The following is a 23,283-nucleotide window of genomic DNA, read 5'->3' as shown; positions in this document are numbered from 1 at the left end:
ATTACAACTCACTTTCAACCTCCATGGACGTCTGGTGTCGGTCGGTGCTCAGTGGGTGAGGATGCTTCTTACAGTAAGTGGAAAGAGGGTAGGTGTTAGGTGTCATGGTAGGTGTCAATAAGAGCTGAGCGAGGTGACATTAAGTGGAGAGAGAGAGAGAAGAGTAAGAGAGAGTGGAAGAGCGATATAGAGGGAGAGTGAGAGGCAAGGGTTGTCCAGACTGTTTTCACAGTCTTGCTTTGACCACCAGAAGACAGAAAGAGAGAAAAAATAGTTATGAGCTGAACATAAAAGTATGCCAGTGGAAGGACAGTAGCAGGTGACCCAACTGTGGTTTGTGAGTACTATGATTTCCCATAGTAGGCAATTCAATTGTAGTAATTTCGTTACAGATTTTTCTGTAATTCTGTTACTGATTTGGTAACAGAATTACGAGTTTTAATCACTTAATAATTAATAAACAAACTTGATATCAGTAAAAACACTATAATAAATTGGTAGGTCTACCTTTACTTGTTGCTTCTGTGAACTTTCATTATCCTCCCTCCTCATGAGGGAGAGAAATTAGAAAATATCTTAAAGATGTGTGGGTTTTTGGTTAAGGAATTACAAGGGACAAGTTTCTTAAACTTACAGAAGGTAAATAATTTATCCAAAACTAAATATCAGTGTTGTTATTAGTGGTCAGGGGTCTTTACTTCAACATTATTGTGTTTCCTGTCCCACTTTTTCTGGTAAATGTAGTCTAAGACCCCTTTTCCATCTGTTTTACCAGAAATCAAAGCCTTTGCTTATTCCTAAGGAGCAATCAACTGTTGACTCAAAATGCCAGTCATATAGATCTAGCAAAGAGATCTAAAAAATACAACAAAAAATGGTACCCCAACAATATCAACATACAGCATTAAAGGAAGTGGCACACACTGGGTTTTAACTGCAAACCCTTCGAGTGCCTGACCATGCTCCTCTAACAGGACAAAGAGCTTGCACCTCTTGGGCTGAGAGCCATGGGTAATCCGCAATAAACTAGCATGTGGACACCTGCTCGTCGAACATCTCATTCCAAAATCATGTGCATTAATATGAAGTTGGTTCCCACTTTGCTGCTATAACAGCCTCGACTCTTCTGGGAAGGCTTTCCACTAGATGTTGGAACATTGCTGCAGGGACTTCCATTCAGCCACAAGAGCATTAGTGAGGTCGAGCACTGATTAGGCCTGGCTCGCAGTCGGTGGTCCAATTGAGGTCAGGGCTCTATGCATGCCAGTCAAGTTCTTCCACACCAATCTCGACAAACCATTTCTGTATGGACCTCGCTTTGTGCACGGGGGCATTGTCATGCTGAAACAGGAAAGGGCCTTCCCAAACTGGTGCCACAAAGTTGGAAGCACAGAATTGTCTAGAATGTCATTGTATGTTGTAGCGTTAAGATTTCCCTTCACTGGAACTAAGGGGCCTAGCCCGAACCATGAAAAACTGCCCCAGACTATTATTCCTCCTCCACCAAACTTTACAGTTACTTTTGTATATATAGTGTAGTTTCTGTTTTTGGGGCTGAAGAATACCTAAAGATTTTTTGGCTCAATAATATATTTTACACTCTATCTCAAAATTAGATGCAATAACATATTGATAACTTTTGATAAGTTTCCTGATTTGATTTGAAATTTGATTTGCTTTACCTTGCCATAATTAAGTCGAATTTAAGAAATAATCCCACAAACTACAGAAAAAAACACATTGGTATAATTTTAAAGCCAATAAGAAGGAATGTCCTGAAGATGTTCACAAAAATTCACACCCTTGTCGTGTACATGCAAAAGGCAACAAGGCATTTGTCTCATAATATAGATTCAACTTTGTGTAATTGGTTAAGGAAAAAAAGGTTGGCCATGTGGGGGACATACCCATGCGAAAACCCCAACAAAATGTCACTGAATTTAAGCTTTAATTAATCTATGTCTGAGTTTCAGCGATATCCTCCTCAGGTGAGGTCATTGAGAGGACAGAGGCTCTTGGGACTGGGAGCCAGCGATAGAGTGGTAGAGGGCAGTGCTGACCTCTTGGTGTAAGACTGGGCCGTGTGGCTCTCCATGTTGTTGAGCGGGATTCCCAGCTGCCCATCGCAGTTCTGGCCCTCATTGGAGTTGACTGCCGAGAGGCAGGCCTTGGAAGCGATTGCTAGACTTGACTTCAAGACCAGGCTGCGCAAGGCCTTGCGGTACTCCCTGCGAATGAGGCAGTAGATGACAGGGTTGAGGCAGCTACTGGTGAAGGCCAGACAGTTGGCCAGGGGGAAGAGGTAGGTCTGGACAAAGTAGTAGGAGGGACTGATTTCTGTTAGATCAAGTTGGATCAGCGCGCTCCAGAGAGTTAGCACATTATATGGGAACCAGCAGGTGCAGAAGGACAGCACCACAATCGCCACGGACTTGGAGACATGTGGCTGTCGTAGTGGGTTGACCCAGTTTGGCTTGTGCCGGCAGAGGAAGCGTAGCAGGAGCAGGTAGGAGAGGATCATGATGAAGTAGGGCAACAGGAAGCCAAACAGAAGCCTCAGGAGGTGGTTGACAGCCAGCCAATTCGTACCTTCAGGGAAGCGGAGCAGGCATGCAGTGTCATTGGTCATGCCTACTCTGTTGAGATCGGCGAACACGGCACGTGGTGCAGCAGCCACCAGTGCCCCGGCCCATATAAGTGCGGTAGTCACCCGGGAATCACAAAGCTTGTGACCGAGTGGTGCAGCGGGCTTGAGCGCAGTGGCCACCGAACAGTAGCGGGTCAAGCTCATGGCCATCAGGAAGAAGCAACTGGCGTAGACGTTGAGGCCCGTCAGGAGGGACACAGCCTTGCACATGGCCAAACCAAAAGGCCAGCTGTAGTCCAGGGCGATGTCTACCGCCCAGAACGGCAGTGCCAGGGCAAGTAGCAAGTCAGCCAGGGCCAGGTTGAACACAAAGAAGTTGATGGTACTCTTGACGATGGTCCGGGTGGAGCAGAGAAGGTACAGCACCAGGAGATTGCCCAGCAGTCCGCCTGTGGCCACGGCACAGTACACCACGGAGATGATGGAGCGCAGCCAGGGGGAGCCATCGCCAGGGAAGTCCAGATCGTATACCATGCTGGTGTTATGGAAGGTCAGGTTTGAATGGTTGCAGGATGGGTCCTTGTGACATCTGCGCAGGATCTGGTAAAACAGCTCAAGTCTCTGGAAGTCAGCCTCAGACATTTTGGATGTGGCCAGGAGAAAACCCACCCAAAAGAATAGTTGAGACAATTCTAAATGGTGGTTGTGTAGGAGAAGCTGTCAAGGGGCAGGAGTTTTAGTCCATTCAAGTTGAGGGTCTTTGTGTTTGCATCCACTGATTTTCCAATTGTATTTGAAACAATAGTAAAAGACAGGTCATTCCTGGTTCGTCCAATGAGAAGTTAATGTACATTTATTGATTGTCCTCCATTTCCTGCAACAAAAGGAGATTTGCATATTATTTTTCTTGCCTAAAGGGACATTGCTCATCTGATTAAATAAAAGGGTTCACATATCAAAGCCAGATTAGTTTGATCATTTGAAGGGATCTATTGTTATGAAAATACCCATCATAAGATTAATTCGAAAATGTATTTGAAAAACAACAAAATGGCAGCCTCACCACTTGGTTTGCCATAAAGCTGAGGGATGTGGCTTGAGAAATATAACCAATCTCAAATTCATAGATGGAGCTATTACCTGTGTGTGGTGGCAAGAAGCTAGGGCAATATTTAAGCTATAGATTGTTAACAAACTATGAATTAAAACAACCTTATATATTAGGTTATGATGGGTTATAGTTGAACTAAGCTCATTTATAACTGGTATTCTTAAAAAATCTACAGTACATTCAGAAAGTATTCAGACCCCTAGACTTTTTCCACGTTTTGATACGTTACAGCCTTATTCTAAAATGGATTAAATAAATGTTTATTCTCATCAATCTACATACAGTGCATGTCAGAGCAGAAACCAAGCCATGAGATCAAATGAATTGTTCGTAGAGCTCAGAGACAGGATTGTGTCGAGGAACAGATCTGGGGAAGGGTGGCAAAAAAAATCTGCAGCATTGAAGGTCCCCAAGAACACATTGGCCTCCATCATTCTTAAATGGAAGAAGTTTGAACCACCAAGACTCTTCCTAGAGCTGGCCGCCCGGCCAAACTAAGCAATCGGGGGAGAAGGGCCTTGGTCAGGGAGGTGACCAAGAACCCGATGGTCACTCTGACAGAGCTCCAGATTTCCTCTGTGGAGATGGGAGAACCTTCCAGAAGGACAACCATCTCTGCAGCACTCCACCAATCAGGCCTTTATGGTAGAGTGGTCAGACGGAAGCCACTCCTTAGTAAAAGGCACATGACCGCCCGCTCAGACTTTGCCAAAAGGCACCTAAAGGACTCTGAGACCTTGAGAAACAAGATTCTCTGGTCTGATGAAACCAAGATTGAACTCTTTGGCCTGAATGACAAGCGTCACGTCTGGAGGAAACCTGGCACCATCCCTACGGTGAAGCATGGTGGTGGCAGCATCATTCTGTGGGGATGTTTTTCAGCGGCAGGGACTGGGAGACTAGTCAGGATCGAGGGAAAGATGAACGGAGCAAAGTACAGAGAGATCCTTCATGAAAACCTGCTACAGAGCGCTCAGGACCTCAGACTGGGGCGGATGTTCACCTTCCAACAGGACAACGACCCTAAGCACACAGCCAAGACAAAGCAGGAGTGGCTTCGGGACAAGTCTCTGAATGTCCTTGAGTGGCCCAGCCAGAGCCCGGACTTGAACCCGATTGAACATCTCTGGAGAGACCTGGAAATAGCTGTGCAGCGACGCTCCCCATCAAACCTGACAGAGCTTGAGAGGATCTGCAGAGAAGAATGGGAGACATTTCCCAAATACAGGTGTGCCAAGCTTGTAGTGGTTGTAATCGCTGCCAAAGGTGCTTCAACAAAGTACTGAGTAAAGGGTCTGAATAGTTATGTAAATGTGATATTTCCTTTTTTAAATATATATATATTGAACAAATGTCTAAAAACGTGTTTTTGCTTTGTCATTATGGGGTATTGTGTGTAGATTGATGAGGGGAAAAAAACAATGTAATACATTTTTTAATAAGGCTGTAATGTAACAAAATGTGGAAAAAGTGAAGGTGTCTGAATACGTTCCGAATGCACTGTATGGGTATATAGTAATTTAAATGATCAAAACCAGCTGTAAATATCAGTGGCTATACAATGAAAGATTATTTTACTATGGCATTTCCTATTATTATATTTTACAAGTCTATTACATTTATAGATTACTAAATGTAGCTAATGCACTACTTGACTGTTTTTTTTACATTTTAGTCATTTAGCAGACGCTCTTTTCCAGAGCGACTTACAGGAGCAATTAGGGTTAAGTGCCTTGCTTAAGGGCACATCGACAGATTTTTCACCTAGTCGGCTCAGGGATTAGAACCAGCGACCTTTCGGTTACTGGCACAACGCTCTTACCCACTAAGCTACCTGCCGCCCTTTGATACAGTAACGTAGGTGTAATGTGTACACTGGGAGTCGGGAAGCAAGTACAGGGAGTGAATTTAATAATAAATAAAACAAGGAACAAAACAAGAAACACGAGTAGCGTACAGACATGAAACACTTGAACAGAATCAATAACGCCTAGGGAAGGAACCAAAGGGAGTGACATATATAGGGGAGGTAATCAGGAAGGTGATTGAGTCCAGGTGAGTCTCATCAGGCGCAGGTGTGCTTAACGATGGTGTAGATGTGAGACTAGGTACCTTATTTATTGACTAATTGTCTAGTCACTGATTCCTTACTATCCTTTTAAGAGTACTGTATAAAGTAATATATCATCCTTTAATATCCTCATTTAATCACACATTTACAGTGCCTTCAGAAAGTATTCATACCCCTTGACTTATTCCACATTTTGTTGTGTTACAGCCTGAATTCAACATTTATTAAATCAATTTTTTCCCCACCCATCTACACACAATACCCCATATTGACAAAGTGAAAACATGTTTTTAGAAATGTTTTCAAATTCAGAAATATCTCATTTACATAAGTATTCACACCCCTGAGTCAATACTTTGTAGAAGCACCTTTGACAGTAATTACATCTGTGAGGTCCTGTGTAGCTTAGATGGTAGAGCATGGCGCTTGCAGCACAAGGGTTGTGGGTTTGATTCCTAAGGGGGACAAGTATGAAAAGAGCATCTGCTAAAATGTAAATTAATCTTTCTGGGTAAGTCTCTAAGAGCTTTCCACACCTGGATTGTGCAAAGTTTGCCCATTATTCTACAATCTCTGTCAAATTGGTTGTTGATCATTGCTAGACAACTGTTTTCAGGTCTTGCCATAGATTTTCAAGTAGATTTAAATCAAAACTGTAACTCGGCCACTCAGGAACATTGACTGTCTTATTGGTAAGCAACTCCAGTGTAGATGTGGCCTTCTGTTTTAGGTTATTGTCATGCTGAAAGGTGAATTCATCTCCCAGTCCTTAACGATTACAAGCATACCCATAACATGACGCAGCCACCCCTATGCTTGAAAATATGGAAAATGGTACTCAGTAATGTGTTGTATTGGATTTGCCCCAAACATAACACTTTGCATTCAGGACAAAAAGTTAATTGCTTTGCCAAATGTTTTGCAGTATTACTTTAGTACCTTGTTGCAAACAGGATGCTTGTTTTGGAATATTTTTATTCTGTACAGGCTTCCTTCTTTTCACTCTGTCAATTAGGTTAGTATTGTGGAGTAACTACAATGTTGTTTATCCATCCTCAGTTTTCTCCTATTACAGCCATTAAACTCTGTTAACTGTTTTAAAGTCACCATTGGCCTCGTGGTGAAATCCCTGAGCGGTTTCCTTTCTCTCCAACAACTGAGTTAGGAAGGACGCCTGTATCTTTGTAGTGACTGGGTGTATTGATACACCATCCAAAGTGTAATTAATCATTTCACCATGAACAAAGGGATGGATATTCAATGTCTGCTTTTTTTTACCCCATCTACCAATAGATGCCCTTCTTTGCGAGGCATAGGAAAACCTCCCTAGTCTTTGTGTTTGAAATTCACTGCTCGAGTGAGGGACCTTACAGACAATTGTATGTGTGGGGTACAGAGATGAGGTAGTCATTCAAAAATAATGGTAAACACTGTTATTGCACGCAGAGTGAGTCCATGCAACTTGTGACATGTTAAGCACATTTTTACTTCTGAACTTATTTAGAATTGCCATAACAAAGGGGTTGAATACATTGACTCAAGACATTCGAGCTTTTCATTTTTAATTAATTTGTAAAAATGTCTAAAAACATCATTCTGCTTTGACATTATGGGATATTGTGTGTAGGCTAGTGACAAAAACATCTCCATTTAATACATTTTAAATTCAGGCTGTAACACAACAACATTTGGAAAAAGTCAAGGGGTGTGAATACTTTCTGAAGGCACTGTACGTTATGGATTTTAGAGGTTTACTAACATTATCACACAGTGTTGCCATATGATCTCATTATACATCTTTACTATGAAATTGATTCATGAAAACTTGATTAAAATGAAGACTAAGCATTCTTAACTAACTCTTGCAATGATTCCCAATCTTTCATTGAAGGAGAAATGTACACGTTTTTATCAGAATCATGTATGGTGTCGGAAGGAGTAGCAACAAAGTGATGGTATGGGCCATGTGGAAACATCATGCAGTAAGGGGATTTATTAACTAATTACACAATGTACATTATAGATACAAATTCATGTTTTTAAACACCATCGATTATAACACAAGGACAAGGACAATTGGGTAACGTTATAATTGAATATTGAGAATGATGCGCAATGAATTCAAAATGGGTTATGCATATCTAGCCTATAATATCCTATTTTTATAGTTTGTATCAATGGACAGAAATAAGTAGCCTGAGGCTGAAACATTGTAAACTTAGTGTAGCCTACTTGCATTGTAGGCTAAATACAATTAATTACATTTCAGCAAACAGAAAATATCTAAGAAGAATAGGCTATGTATGTTTTAGATAGATCAAATAAATCGTATTTGTTCAGATTTTCTTTCAATCATATCATATTCTCTGAAGTGTGGTCAACCAAATATCATTGGGAAAACAGCTCACTTAAATTTTTTTTTTTTTTTATTGTCACATACACAGGACAGGTGCAGTGAAATGTGTTGTTTTACAGGTTCAGCCATAGTAGCACATCGCCCATGGAGCAAATTAGGGTTAAGTACCTTGCTAAAGCGCACATCGGCTCCGGTATAACGAACCAGCGACCTTTCTGTTCCTGGCCCAAACATATAACCGCTAGGCTACCTGCCGCCTGCTTTAGTTAGCCCTTATTCAAACGAGACAGCCAATATTAGACCAGATATGTTATGGTCAAGCGTGCAATTTAACAAAATCAAGTAGCCTAGGTGATCGGGTGACACACGTATCGTTTTCAGAATTGAAACAGGCAAATGCGCTTGTCATGAAAATGAATTTGATCTCTGTGCAATGGAAAGTTATCCAACTTACAATGACAGTAATTACATATCGGACGTGAATGTAAAAGTCTGCCTAACATTACAGATGAGCTCTCACCTGACTTGAATGGACGGTAATCAGTTCAGTGGGCTTGAGTTGCTCCGATGTTACAATGTTCCACGGGTCCGCTTGTGGAGACGACGCACAACCTGAAAATACCACCTGCCTGAGCAGTGTATGGACGTAGCAGTGTAACAGTTATGAACAGATAAACATAACGCAGACTGGACTGCAACTTTGTATCTGTCCCTCCCAGTTTCAGTTGCTAAATTCACGCTATCCCTCTGCTACGAAACACATTGGAAAAGTTCACTGGTGGGGACGCTCGGAGTGTAAACTATAAATAACCTATGTGAATGACGTTTGAGAAGTGAATACATTACACATCGAAAGGGTTATATAACCCGATGCAATTTTGTCTGGATTCCACTAACGTTGCGCGTTTAATATGGCAACTACGTTTTAATAAATGGACTGGAATTAAGGCGACAAATTGTCGTTCTTAAATTGACCCAAGAGCCAAATAAAATGAAAACATATAACCTGGACCTTATCAAACTTGCACGACATCAAAGAAGTCATCGTTTTACACAGTTCAAAAGAAGGGGATAGGCTTGGGAAAGTGAAAGGTGTGATGACACAGTAGCCTAGGCCTAGAGAATCTTAAACGAAAAAAAGGTTCCGCTAGAACTTATTTGATTGGCTGACTAGTGCGTGTGTGCACTGAATTGCCTCAAACAATATCGGATTTACACTAAATAAGTTGTCTACCATTTCATTAATGTATGTTGCCCAGTTGCAGTGAAAAGCTATTTTTCAAAACAAGGCAAGGTCTACAGTGAGCTCCAAAAGTATTTGGACACTGATATTTGTTTTTGTTTTGGCTCTGTACTCCAACACTTTGGATTTTAAATGATCTCCTCCAGACATAGGATCATCATTATTCACGATTCATTCAGGGTTATCCGTAATCATGGCAGCATCCACATTAATGTAAAGTGAGGGAAAAAAGTATTTGATCCCCTGCTGATTTTGTACGTTTGCCCACTGACAAAGACATGATCAGTCTATAATTTTAATGGTAGGTTTATTGGAACAGTGAGAGACAGAATAACAACAACAAAAAATCAAGAAAAACGCATGTCAAAAATGTTATAAATTGATTTGCATTTTAATGAGGGAAATAAGTATTTGACCCCTCTGCAAAACATGACTTAGTACTTGGTGGCAAAACCCTTGTTGGCAATCACAGAGGTCAGACGTTTCTTGTAGTTGGCCACCAGGTTTGCACACATCTCAGGAGGGATTTTGTCCCACTCCTCTTTGCAGATCTTCTCCAAGTCATTAAGGTTTCTCACCCAAGATTTGATGGTACATGGCCCCGTCCATTGTCCCTTTGATGCGGTGAAGTTGTCCTGTCCCCTTAGCAGAAAAACACCCCAAAGCATAATGTTTCCACATCCATGTTTGACGGTGGGGATGGTGTTCTTGGGGTCATAGGCAGCATTCCTCCTCCTCCAAACACGGCGAGTTGAGTTGATGCCAAAGACCTCGATTTTGGTCTCATCTGACCACAACACTTTCACCCAGTTCTCCTCTGAATCATTCAGATGTTCATTGGCAAACTTCAGACGGGCCTGTATATGTGCTTTCTTGAGCAGGGGGGACCTTGCGGGCGCTGCAGGATTTCAGTCCCTTCACGGCGTAGTGTGTTACCAATTGTTTTCTTGGTGACTATGGTCCCAGCTGCCTTGAGATCATTGACAAGATCCTCCCATGTAGTTCTGGGCTGATTCCTCACCGTTCTCATGATCATTGCAACTCCACGAGGTGAGATCTTGCATGGAGCCCCGGGCCGAGGGAGATTGACAGGTCTTTTGTGTTTCTTCCATTTGCGAATAATCGCACCAACTGTTGTCACCTTCTCACCAAGCTGCTTGGCGATGGTCTTGTAGCCCATTCCAGCCTTGTGTAGGTCTACAATCTTGTCCCTGACATCCTTGGAGAGCTCTTTGGCCTTGGCCATGGTGGAGAGTTTGGAATCTGATTGATTGATTGCTTCTGTGGACAGGTGTCTTTTATACAGGTATCAAGATGAGATTAGGAGCACTCCCTTTAAGAGTGTGCTCCTAATCTCAGCTCGTTACCTGTATAAAAGACACCTGGTAGCCAGAAATCTTTCTGATTGAGAGGGGGTCAAATACTTATTTCCCTCATTAAAATGCAAATCAATTGATAACATTTTTGACATGCGTTTTTCTGGATTTTTGTTGTTGTTATTCTGTCTCTCACTGTTCAAATAAACCTACCATTAAAATTATAGACTGATAATTTCTTTGTCAGTGGGCAAACGTACAAAGTCAGCAGGGGATCAAATACTTTTTTCCCTCACTGTAGAAGTGTTTAGAAACATATTCTATTCTCATTTACAATAAAGGTGACTTCAAAATAACACAATACATTATTTACCATTAATTTCTATTGGGCACAAAATAATCTGAAACACAACCAAAACAAACAGCAAATGGATCCAACAAGTTGTGCTGTAATTTCTAAACGGTTCAGCCGATATGGATGAAAATACCCTCAATTTAAAGCTGACAGTCTGCAATTTAACCTCGTGGTCATTGTATCATTTAAAATCCAAAGTTTTGGAGTACAGAGCCAAAACAACAACAACAAATGTCACTGTTCCAATACTTTTGGAGCTCACTGTATATACTATGTCTGGAAGAGATCAGCATATTAATTGCTTTAAATATTATACATATAGCCTAGAAACTAAACTATGCCTGTTTTTTTCTAAATGTCATATAGGCCTACAGATTTGAGAAATAATCAAGCCATAGCCCACTGGGTACAGACGTCAATTCAACGTCTATTCCACGTTGATTCAAAGTCATTGAAATGAGATGGAAACAACGTTGATTCAACCACAGTATGCCCAGTGGGAGGCTAAATTAGGCTATGTAGGCTACTTATGAATCCATGTGTACTTAGATATCGATATTGACCAAGGTATATGACACATTATAAATAGGCACTAGGTTATCTGTTTTCATCTTTTTTTTCTAATTGGCAATGATGTTCTCCAAATTAGATTTTTCAAGAATGGGCTCTTTATTGCGGAGTCCACTGTTGATATTGGAAAGGTCATCAGCAATGAATGAGTTGATTAGATTAGCTGTGGAAAAGGCGGAAGGATGAGACCGAGGGACTAACACTGATTGTCTTATTGCTCTGCATTAAAAGCCCAGTGCTGTCAAAAACGTGATTTTCCTGTGTTTTATATATATTCCCACACTATGAATTTGTAAAAAATACTGTGAAATTGTGAAAATGATTATAATGCCCTTCTAGTGTAAGAGCTGTTTGAAAAGACCACCTGAAATAATTTCAGCCTCTTTTGTGGGAGGGAGTTTTGGTCTTCTGTGGTGACATCACCATGCGGTAAATTTGTTAATAGACCAATAAGAAAGAGAGTTCTAAATCTCTCTGCCAATAACAGCAAATCTTCAGTTTTCCCCTCCCCACTCAAACCACTCACAGACAGTCCTAGCAAAATTCTTGTTTGAGAAATTGCTCTTTGCTAAGAAGCTATTTTAGTCTATTTTTTTTACAGTTTTAATTTTAAACAATCAAAATTAGGGAATTAAATGTTACCCAGAAATGACTTGATATTGAGATAAAAACAGCTGCATTGGACCTTTAAGCCATCTCTCCCTGTCTTTAGGTAGCAGAGCAAAACAAACATTTTCTCTGCATGTTTACCAGTCGATTAGGCCTACCGACGAACACGTTACGTGTGTTGACCCTACAGACTTGACCAAAGTCCAGATTCCTGTCATGTAGAAGAAACAGTCACCATCTTCCTTTGAATGTAGGCATAGCCTGCATATCCCTCCAATAAAGTATTTAAAAAACAGTAGCGGTGCGTGGGTAAAATGACCGGAGAAGGCCAATCCAGAAAAATATGCCATATTACAACCTATTTGTTGTGATAATTGTGTTGCTTGCTCTTTAACCTGTTAGTTCATATGCCTTGACACCATGATATATAGGACTAAGGCAGAGACAATAAGAAGACACAGTGGAAGAATAAATTCAACCACACATTTGTTTAATTACAAAACCGGAGAGCAACATCTGTCCGGTGAATTCAACAAAACATATTGCATGTAACAAACAGTTACATGACCTACAGCATGGTGAAGCAAGTGAGGTAAGAGTGAGGTAAGAGTGAGGTAAGAGTGCAGACTCTCAGCTTTAATTTTCATCCATATTGGGGGAACTGTGTAGCAATTACAGCACTTTTTGGGGGAACCAAAAGTATGCAGTGAGCACTTGTTCACTGCTGGAAGTGGTGTTGGAGGGCCAGTAGGAGGCACTCTTTCCTCTAGTCAAAATGAATATCCCAATGCCCCAGGGTAGTGATTGGGGACATTGCCCTCTGTAGGGCGCTGTCTTTCAGATGGGACGCTAAATAGGTGTCCTACCGCTCTGTGGTCACTAAAGATCCCATGGCACTTATCGTAAGAGTAGAAGTGTTAACCCTGGTGTCCTGGCAAAATTTCCAATCTGGCCCTCATACCATCATGGCCACCTAATCATCCCCAGCTTCCAATTGGCTCATTCCTCACACCTCCCCCGACTTCACTGGTCAACTTTCAGCTACAGTCGGTTGCTTTTGCTTATCTCAACGTCAAATAGTGTATGAGTAATGATTAAGTACATTACTGTAATAGTTTTTTCATTAAAACATAAATAAATAAAAGCTATAAACAATTAATATTGCAATAATTTTGCTAGGACAGTCTGGGAGTGATCTGAATGGGGAAAGGAAGTGTACCAAAGCAGTGCATTAACCAGTTGGATCAATCCACCAGAGTGGAGGGGCCTAATGGGAGGGATACGTAACCTGAAAACTAGCTGTTATTGGCAGAGAGGTTTGGAACTCTCTTTGTTGTTCGTCTATTAAGGTATACCACCTGGTGATGTCACCAGGCAAGCCAAAACTCCACCCATACAAAACCTGCTGATTAGAGGGTATTGTGTAGGTTGTATTTTCAACCAGCAACTTTAAGAAATTAACACTGATCACATTGTTTCACACCTTTATAGCGCTAGTTTCATCAGCTGTTGTACAATATGATACAAAATACAGGAAAAAATTAATTTTGACTGCACTGGGCCTTTTTTTGAAGGTGAAAAAAACAGTCAAATGCATGCAAAAGACTCATGCACATAAGGGTATCTTTGGTTCATTTCTATGACATTCAGTGGCTGAGCTACGACTATCTAAAGTCGAGGACTCAAACAAACTTGGACTTTGCTTGGGAAGTAATCTAACACAATGTGTGACTCTGTCGCCATCAATTGAGCTACAGTATTCACTTTCAATTAAATTGATACTTGATGGTTCATATAAATAACAGTATTATATATTTTTTGATAGCGGAAAACATTTGGTAAAATTGGTTCAAGACTTTATTTTCCCTATCCATATTATTATTAAATAGCCTACCCCAAAGAGGCAGAATTGCAGGAAATTTGACTTAAAAACAATAAAAAGTTTTTGTGATGTATTTAACATTTCTCAATAAACAATCATTAAAATGGGCCCAAATGCAAGCTCCGGTCAGCATGTTTTGCCTCCAATATGGACCAACTCACATTTCCAATTGTTCACTGTCATAGCCTACCAAGCTAGAACTGGCCCTGGAGACAATACATAGACACGTAATTTGGGTAGGGTGTAGGGGCAGATTTAGGATATGCCATTTTGTCTTCAGGAGATTTTATCTGTTTAATGTCTCTGATATTTCACAATAGCTGAAATATCAGTGAAACAATTCTCATTGTTTACAATGTGCTAAAATAAAGGGTAGTTAGTGTGCTTGTGTCAGCAATTATTATTCCCCATACATGTATTATTCAATTTCTTCCAAATATGAAAAATGTATGCACTCACTAACTGTAAGTCGCTCTGGATGAGAGCGTCTGCTAAATGACTAAAATGTAAAATGTAAATATTTTTGTAGGCACAAAATGCACATTTTCAAACATCCAGCACTTGGGAAACATAGATCGGGGTGACGAACCCTCCTGGAGAGCTACCCAGGATTCTCTTCCAGACCTATTTTAAAGGAATAGTTCATGCTAATTATAAATGTACATGTGTGTTTCCCATAGAGATAGATAGAGGACTCATCTTTGTATCTGTGCCATTATGGCATCTCTGACAGGCAGCGCCATTGAGGCTGTCTCCATTTTAAAGTAGTCAATTTTCTTATTTTGTGTTTGAAAAAAACATAAAGCTAATATTGGTGATTTACAGACACATTCAGTGCTGGAGTCCTGAACCAAATCTTATCATTCATGTGTTATGGTCAATAGATGGCGGTAATACAGCTTAAAGCCATTTACAAATCATAATCAACCCAATTTGAAGACAATGCTCTGATCATTGGCTGATCACTGCCAACCAATAGGAATCCACACCCTGTTGAATAATTTGAAATGGTGGAAGCCCTCAATGGCAATGTCCATGCTAAAATGGGTTTTATAAACTGTGGTTCAAGCTCTGAATGCTTATTGGCTGACAGCCATGGTATATCAGACTGTATACCACGGGTATGATAAAGCATTTTTTTGTACTGCTCTAATTACGTTGGTAACCAGTTTATAATAGCAATAAGGCACCTCGGGGGTTTGTGGTATATTGGCCATATACCACACCCCCTTGGGCCTTATTGCTTAAATATCCATCTAGAGTCCTCTTTTTATCTCTAAGGTGTTTCCTTACATTGAAAGCAGTCTATGGACAGGGGGAGACTGCAATCCATACTTTGGTTATAGCCACTGTGCCAAATGTTAATATGAGAATGCCTGCGGACTCCCTTAGCCCCCACTCACTGAACATAGCATACCCCTTGTTAACTTTTATCAATTCGACCCATCTATAGCAGTCCCCTTGGGGAGGGCGGACTAAAAGCACAACACTGTAGTTAGGTTAGATACAGCACTGTAATTGACAGAACACACAAAGCATGTGGGAGGATAGGGATATCTATTTATTAATTTGTTTGCTTATTTAAATCTCCAGAAATATAAACTTCACCCTTATTCACATAAAAGCAATTGCTGTTGAATAATTAAGTAAATATCAATAAAATCATTGTAATAGCAATAATAATTACAATAATCATCATACTAATTACAATAACCATTACCATCATGAGACTATTAACATTCATAAGAAATCTCTATAACATTTGATAAATATGTTTTTCATTGATCTACAGTATGCACACAAAATAATGTCTGCATACAAATGTCTGTGACATTCCCTAATGTCCATCAAAAGTTTGACAATAGGAGGGGGTGTCCAGGGGTTATGGCTTGTCAAGGGGCATGGCTAACTTTAAGGGAAGTGAAAAGGGGAAAGGCCCCATCATAAGGGTAGCATCAAAGGGAAGGCAAAACACAGGAATCGATTACAGGAATGGCTAAGAGAAAAGGCATTATATCACGTCACTCATTGTAATGAATATATACGTAGTTTCAATATGATAGGTTAAGGGTTCAGTTGATTGGTATGACAATCTACTCATGTGTCAAGGAGTAATACACATGAAATGTTATAGCACAGCAGCTGAGAATGATTTACATTTGAAACTTGAAAAAATGTCTATATTGGCTAAATCAATATATGGCAATTCATTCCTTGTGGCTACAGCAAACATTTCTATGCTATTCACTTGTATTTTGGCCACTCGGTTATAGAAGTGAGAAGATGTTGATGAAAAGACAAATGACACCAAAGGGGTCTTGGCATTGTTTTTTTTAGAAATCTGATATCTGAACAGAGACACAATGTATCATTTAAATATATTGCACCTGTATCTATGAAAAGCATGATCTTAAGTGCAGTCTACCTAAATCCTTAACTATCTCAAACATTTACTTCAAAATCAACTTACCATAAGGTCTAAAATATTAAAAAGAAAAGTGTTAAAATAAATGAAAGTTTCAAGCAGGAATTTGTAATATCCACTGCCCCAATTTATATACAGAAATTACCAACACATAAAATAATCTCAAAGTGCCAAACATTTTGACTAGAAGGGAAAGATAAAACATTTACAGAAATCTCTGTGGGATTCATTTTGTTAAGAGTTGGCATGTGTATCTGTGTGAAAGGGTGTTCTTTCGTGTGAGTGAGGATTGAAATTGTTATTTTTGCGTATGTGTGTGCAGAACAGGGTGGTGTGTATATGCATGGGTGGAAAACAAAATATTGATGTTTGTTTTTCCTCGAGTGGGGGGAACCAAGAGAGGACAATACACAGCTCAATTGAGAAGACATGGGATCTGCTCCTGTGTGTAGCCATGCCTGTGTCTCCCTCTCGTCCCTGCCGTTGTGAGGTGTATTTTTATCCCTTTTGTCTTAGGGAACAATTCTTTAAACACACACACACACACCTACTGCATATTCACACATACTGTACAAACCAACCATATACACTGAGTATACAAAACATTAAGGACACCTGCTCTTTCCATGACATAGACTGACCAGGTGAATCCAGGTGAAAGCTATGATCCCTTATTGATGTCACTTGTTAAATCCACTTCAATCAGTGTAGATGAAGGGGAGGAGACAGGTTAAAGAATGATTTTTAAGCCTTGAGATATTTGAGACATGGATTGTGTATGTGTGCCATTCAGAGGGTGACAAAATATTTAAGTGCCTTTGAACGGGGTATGGTAGTAGGTTCCGGTTTGTGTCAAGAACTGCAACGCTGCTGGGTTTTTCACACTCAGCAGTTTCCTGTGTGTATCAAGAATGGTCCACCACCCAAAAGACAAACAGCCAACTTGACACAACTGTGGGAAGCATTGTAGTCAACAACGTGGAACGCTTTGGACACCTTGTAGTCCATGCCCCAATGAATTGAGGCTGTTCTGAGGGCAAAAAGCAGGGGTGCAACTCAGGTGTTCCTAATGTTTGGTATACTCAGTGTACATGGAACCCTTTTCTTGTATATTCAACTCATATATATGCAAGCAACAGATACACCCATTCACTAATTGAGATTCACTAAGTAATTCCATCTGACGATTGTTCTGCCACACCCCTCTGTGATGATAAGTGGAGGTGAGTACAACCTGAAGGTTAGTCTAGGCATCTGCACGAGTCCAAGGTGAAAGAGTGGAGTCAATTCAACTGGGACAGGTCACTCATGACAATTGTAGCATCCCTGATCCCCAGCCAAACATGAGCTCCGTAGCTGAGCACCACTTGAGGAAGCGTCCTTCTTCCCCTATCTAGTGCAGATTGATACTATGGTCACAAGATGGCAGTGTGTCCCAGACTTTGATGGAGGCAGAGCAGGTAAAATCCACCTCTTTCCATCTCAAAGAGGAGAACCCATACGTAAAATAGCAAAGTGGTCCAGAGGAATCGTCCACAATGTAAAGAAACCTTACTGGGATATCAATTTAAAGAAACAAACACCACACATGTCCAGGTGTGTAATTCATATAATTAAAACACATATGTAGGAAATGTAAAACAATGTCCATATGTCCCAGCTCCCTAGGTTGTAAATGTATCCAGATGACATAGAAATCAAGACCTTTCGTCCTTCTGTTGTGAAACATAGGGCTGTGCATATTTAGTATGTTTCCTCTCGGGTAGAGATAGAGAAGTGCAGAACAAGGAACAAGGAAAAAGGAGGAAACAATTAGGCCGGAGAGATAGATATGTTCCCGGCATTACAGAGATATATAGTCTGAGAACAGGGGCAGTATTGGCATTATGCTTTCATTTAATTCACCGTCTGTAATACTAAGTATTAAACTACTCAATTTAATACTAAGAACATAAAAAAACATCAATTGGAGCCATAGTGGTTGACAGGATAACTGGACGTGTTACTTTTACTGGGTGTGAGATGTTTTCAAGAATTCGACCCACTGGCCCCGGGTTACGCGTTTAGTGTAGCAGCTAAAACATTTGCTGCTTTTGCGAAGCCCCAGTGTAGCAGATTTGTCACAGGGGGATTAATTAAGTGAAGTGAATATTTGAGGTAGGGGGAGGAATGTAGGGATCCCCCAAAGTTTCTTTCTCTCTCTTTCTCAGTATTGTGCTTTGTCATACCTATTAAAACAGAAACAACAGGTTAAATATTGCCATGTTTCATCACTCGTGAATGGGTCACTGCAACACGCAGACAATGTAAACATCACCGCTCATATTGAGCTGATTGTCACCAGGGTCAAAATTTACAGTGGTATTGCAGAGAGAGAGAGAGAATGAGCAAATGCATGAGGGAGTGTGTGTGTGTGTTAGCATGTGAAGAAACCCCCCCTTTGAATTTTCCAAAAGCTCAGCTTGTTGTGGGAATCAACAGATCTGGAGTAGCCGTGTACTGCCGACCTCTTCTATGTTTTGCCTTAGACAGCCAATAGGATTAAGCCAGGACCCATATCAGCTCCGCCCGCATTTAATGTGCCAGTCAGGTCCTAGGGTGTCCTCCGTAAAACGGTTGGATTGGCTGTAGGAAGGGAGGGAGGGAAAGAAGAAAATGGTGAAAGGGCAATGGATGAAATAATAATACGAATCTTTGAGTTATTCTAGACTGCAATTTATTCTAGACTGCAATACAGTTTAACATTTAGCAACCACTGCAATAGAAGTATATGGTAAAACAAAATACCCTCTCCATCTCTCTCTCGCTATCTCTCCACACACACACACACACACACACACACACACACACACACAGCATGAAACCCCTAGTAGGGAAATAAAAAAAGAGTCAAATAAAGAGGTACAAAAAGCCTTCCCAATCCTCAAGTCCTTAACTATGATTTACTAATATTCAACCTCAAAACTGATAGAAGCCCATTTGACCTTTGGATAAAAAACTACATAACCGCCATTATTGGATCACCCGTCAAATATCGGAGATCGGCTCCTTTAGTCTTTAAAACTAATATGTCACTTTATTATTATTCCTTTATTCAACAAGGTTTGTTAATTGAGAACCAATTCTCATTATCTCAAAGCCCATCTAGTGACTGATGCTGGAAATTAACGCAAACTAAAGCAAGACGGTGCAATGCATCGTGCATCTGGTAAATCAATGTGTCAACGTTGTCATTAAATCTGTCCCTATCAAGTAAATCAATTATTATTTGGGAAAAAGGCTAAAAGGAGAAACATAGCCAAGAGGATGTTCTGGGAGTGAAAACTCCTCTCTCCACTTGACTCGTTTCAGTAATCACATTTCGTTATTAGACTGCTCTCCCCCCGGTTAAACTCGGATCTGATGCTGCTGTTGCCGAGGTCCAAGATGCCGTGCTCCTGGCTGGCGTAACCATGGTAGTAGTCGAGGGGTAGGCTCGGTTGCCATGGAGTTCCCCGTTGTGGCTGACGTGTAGGCGGGGAGGTGGGAGGGGAGGGAGGGCTCCGTTCCAAGGGGAGCTGGCACAGGAGACGCCCGAAAAGGAGACCCCGGGCCTGGCAGTGGCGGTGGCCGTCCCTCCCCCCACTCCGGGGAGACCATGGGGGTCTGCTGAACCCAGAGAGGAAGAGTCCTCTTCCTATCGATAGCAAGATAGAGAGAGGGAGGGAGAGGGGAGAAAAGGCGGAATGGTGGGTGGGAGGGAGTCAGAAGAGAACGCGTGGGGAGAGAACGTCACACAGGAGGGGATAGAGGAGGGGGTTGGGGGAAATTTTGCAGAGAGGGAGAGAAGAAAAATGGGTTATAAAGTAGAGGAATGAGAAATTCCAACAGAGATGAAAGAAAAGAAAGAAAGACCCCACAAGAAATCACAGGACAGAGACAAGGGAGGGGGGGTTAGGGTTGAGAAACAGGGTCCTGTTCCTTAGGCACCCAATGGAAGAAGACGGACTGATATACCTGGCCTTATCCAATAAGAAAAGCTATTTTTCATTTTCCGTTGCAAAACAATTTTTGGTTGTATGCCCTAATGAACACATCCAGGTGTAGTCCAACCATTTGTCTGAGGCAATACAGAGGGACTATAGCCTAAGCTGGCAGTAGCGACCTTTCCCTTCATGTAATGGGACTGATAAAAGTCAGTGTTTGTCATTTAAATTTGAGAAAATGTAGTTGTCAATGGGCTTCATATCAGTGACACCCTAACAGTGTTGGCTGCCATAATTCACTGCATACTGTGGCCTCATATGCACAATGAACAAGTAACGCTAGACATGGCCAAGTTACGAAAAGTGTCACGTGGGCCCTGAGTCTGGTTGAGCGGGTAATGCTCTCGCCTTTGGATCCATATACGTTCCCCCATGGTGGGGATCCCGATTCGATCCTGAGCCCTACACATTTGTACTCCATTTATGCTGTCTCCCTGCTTCCGTTACTATCCTTTCTCAAATAATAAAAGAAAAGTGTCATGTTTAACCTCTGTTTGGATCATCAACAACTCATGCTCCTGATCAATCAAAACCACTGTTTCAGGCATCTGGCAGATGCCCTAAACTCATCCTCAACACAGGGATGGATGCATGGAAAACTACCATTAGTCATGCACTCTAAGACTTACAAAAATAAATAGCCCATAATGGATGTTTTATTAATTATTTCCTATAAATATGTATCAGTACACAAAGATGCTAATGTGTTCACCCCACCACCCCAAAAGAACTCATGAACATAAACACAAAGGCAATACAGTTAGAATAAAACAACAACCAAAATCACAGGTACAACGGCATGTGAAATAATGCTACATGAAAACAGAAATTCACATTACCCACAACCCTCTAGCAAGAAGAAAACCCTATTTGCAACCATTCAGACAGCGAAGAACCTAGTGAAATACCCTCTCCAAGAAAAGGGTTGTTTGAGTAGAAAAAGTGATACATAGAACCGTTGCTCACTTTTAAGCTTTAATATAGCAGATATTGTGAGTTCTATCAATGTCATTGTTTGCATCATTTCTAATCCCCCTTATTTAAATGTTATTTTTCATTTTTTTACCCCAACCCTGTTTACTGTCAGTGTTGGTCTGACACTATCAGTGCAAACCACAGCTTCTTACAGTTGTACCATGGTAAGCTACTTAAGGCATTTTGTTTTCAGAAATGTAGGGGGTATATTTCAGTAGTGGAGTGTTGCATACCTTTACAAATAAACATATAGATGCCAGGGCCCCATTTTCCCTGGCCGTACACACTACACAGTGTGCAAAAACTACGATGTAGCTGGATCAAGGGAAAGCTAGCCTGGAATCCAAACTGAATATCTCTCTGTTTCAATATTATTTCACTTCACTGGTTCAGTCTGGCCATGCTTTCATTTAAACTGTTTGTGCCTACATCTGTAATGAGGGCATTTTGCAAAACAAATCGTTCAGCGATTGGATCAAATACAACCAATCAAAAGTTGTCCAGTTGATAAAACTCAATGCTCTAGGACTCAGTAGAATATGCTGCAATGCATTGCAATACCGCTATACTTTACCACACCATTCAACCTTATACATCCGGTCTACTCCATCATACAGTAGATGCCATTCACTCCAACTTTGAGTTAGAAATGCCTCAATATGAAACCTTTGTCTTTTGTCAGTGGTGGTAAAAATTATATAATGTAGTGACATTGTGCCCAGACAGACATTCAACAGCTTACATACAACGGAACAGACATGGTGCACATATATATACAGTACCAGTCAAAAGTTTGGACACACCTACTCATTCAAGGGTTTCTTAATTTTTTGACATTGTACAATAATAGTGAATACATCAAAACTATGAAATAACATATGGAATCATGTAGTAACCAAAAAAGTGTTAAACAAATATATTTTATATTTGAGATTCTTCAAATAGCCACCCTTTGCCTTGATGACAGCTTTGCACACTGTTGGCATTCCCTCAACCAGCTTCATGAGGTAGTCACCCTGAATGCATTTCAATTAACAGGTGTGCCTTCTTAAAAGTTAATTTGTGGAATTTCTTTAATGCATTTGAGCCAATCAGCTGTGTTGTGACAAGGTAGCGGGGGTATACAGATGATAGCCCTATTTGGTAAAAGACCAAGTCCACATTATGGCAAGAACAGCTCAAATAAGCAAAGAGAAATGACAGTCCATCATTACTTTAAGACATGAAGGTCAGTCAATACGGAAAATTTCAGTCGCAAAAACCATCAAGCGCTATGATGAAACTGGCTCTCATGAGGACCGCCACAGGAATGGAATACCCAGAGTTACCTCTGCTGCAGAGGATAAGTTCATTAGAGTTACCAGCCTCAGAAATTGCAGCCCAAATAAATGCTTCACAGAATTCAAGTCACAGACACATCCCAACATCAACTGTTCAGAGGGGACTGTGTGAATCAGGTCTTCATGGTCGAATTGCTTCAAAGACACCACTACTAAAGGACACCAATAAGAAGAAGAGATTTGCTTGTGCCAAGAAACATGAGCAATGGACATTAGACCAATGGATATTAGACCAATGGACATTTGTCCTTTGGTCTGGAGTCCAAATTTGAGATTTTTGGTTCCAAAAACGCGGTGTGGGTGAACAGATGATCTCCGCATGTGTAGTTCCCACCGTAAAGCATGGAGGAGGAGGTGTTATGGTGTGGGGGTGCTTTGCTGGTGACACTGTCTGTGATTTATTTAGAATTCAAGGCAC

The 23,283-nt window shown here is 40.9% G+C and overlaps 2 protein-coding genes across 7 annotated transcripts in view; both read right to left on the bottom strand.

Moving 5' to 3' along the window:
- Nucleotides 1-1,984: 1,984 nt before the first annotated feature.
- Nucleotides 1,985-3,229, bottom strand: LOC121585322 (relaxin-3 receptor 1-like). Its single transcript, XM_041901712.2, has one exon. The coding sequence runs from the start codon at nucleotides 3,227-3,229 to the stop codon at nucleotides 1,985-1,987; it is 1,245 nt and encodes a 414-aa protein (XP_041757646.1).
- Nucleotides 3,230-17,545: 14,316 nt separating this feature from the next.
- The window catches only part of LOC121585983 (ras/Rap GTPase-activating protein SynGAP), a 94,928-nt gene continuing 89,190 nt past the window's right edge, over nucleotides 17,546-23,283 (bottom strand). For 4 of the 6 annotated variants that reach the window (XM_041902363.2, XM_041902364.2, XM_041902367.2 and 1 more), the window contains 2 exons: nucleotides 19,884-20,201; nucleotides 17,546-19,150 (listed from right to left, as the gene is read on the bottom strand). In XM_041902363.2, coding sequence (XP_041758297.1) covers nucleotides 19,893-20,201 — 309 coding nt within the window. In that variant the 3' untranslated portion in view covers nucleotides 17,546-19,150; nucleotides 19,884-19,892. The remainder of the gene's footprint in view (nucleotides 19,151-19,883; nucleotides 20,202-23,283) is intronic. The other 2 variants (XM_041902365.2, XM_041902366.2) reach the window with 1 other exon arrangement.

This window comes from Coregonus clupeaformis, chromosome 17 (assembly GCF_020615455.1).
Source record: "Coregonus clupeaformis isolate EN_2021a chromosome 17, ASM2061545v1, whole genome shotgun sequence".
Classification (NCBI taxonomy): domain Eukaryota; kingdom Metazoa; phylum Chordata; class Actinopteri; order Salmoniformes; family Salmonidae; genus Coregonus; species Coregonus clupeaformis.
Note: the sequence above shows the minus strand (reverse complement) of the source record. Positions and strands in the feature narration are given on the sequence as shown.

Excerpts from the sequence above, each read along its gene's own strand:
- LOC121585322 (XM_041901712.2), bottom strand. The coding sequence starts at position 3,229 with ATGTCTGAGGCTGACTTCCAGAGACTTGAGCTGTTTTACCAGATCCTG.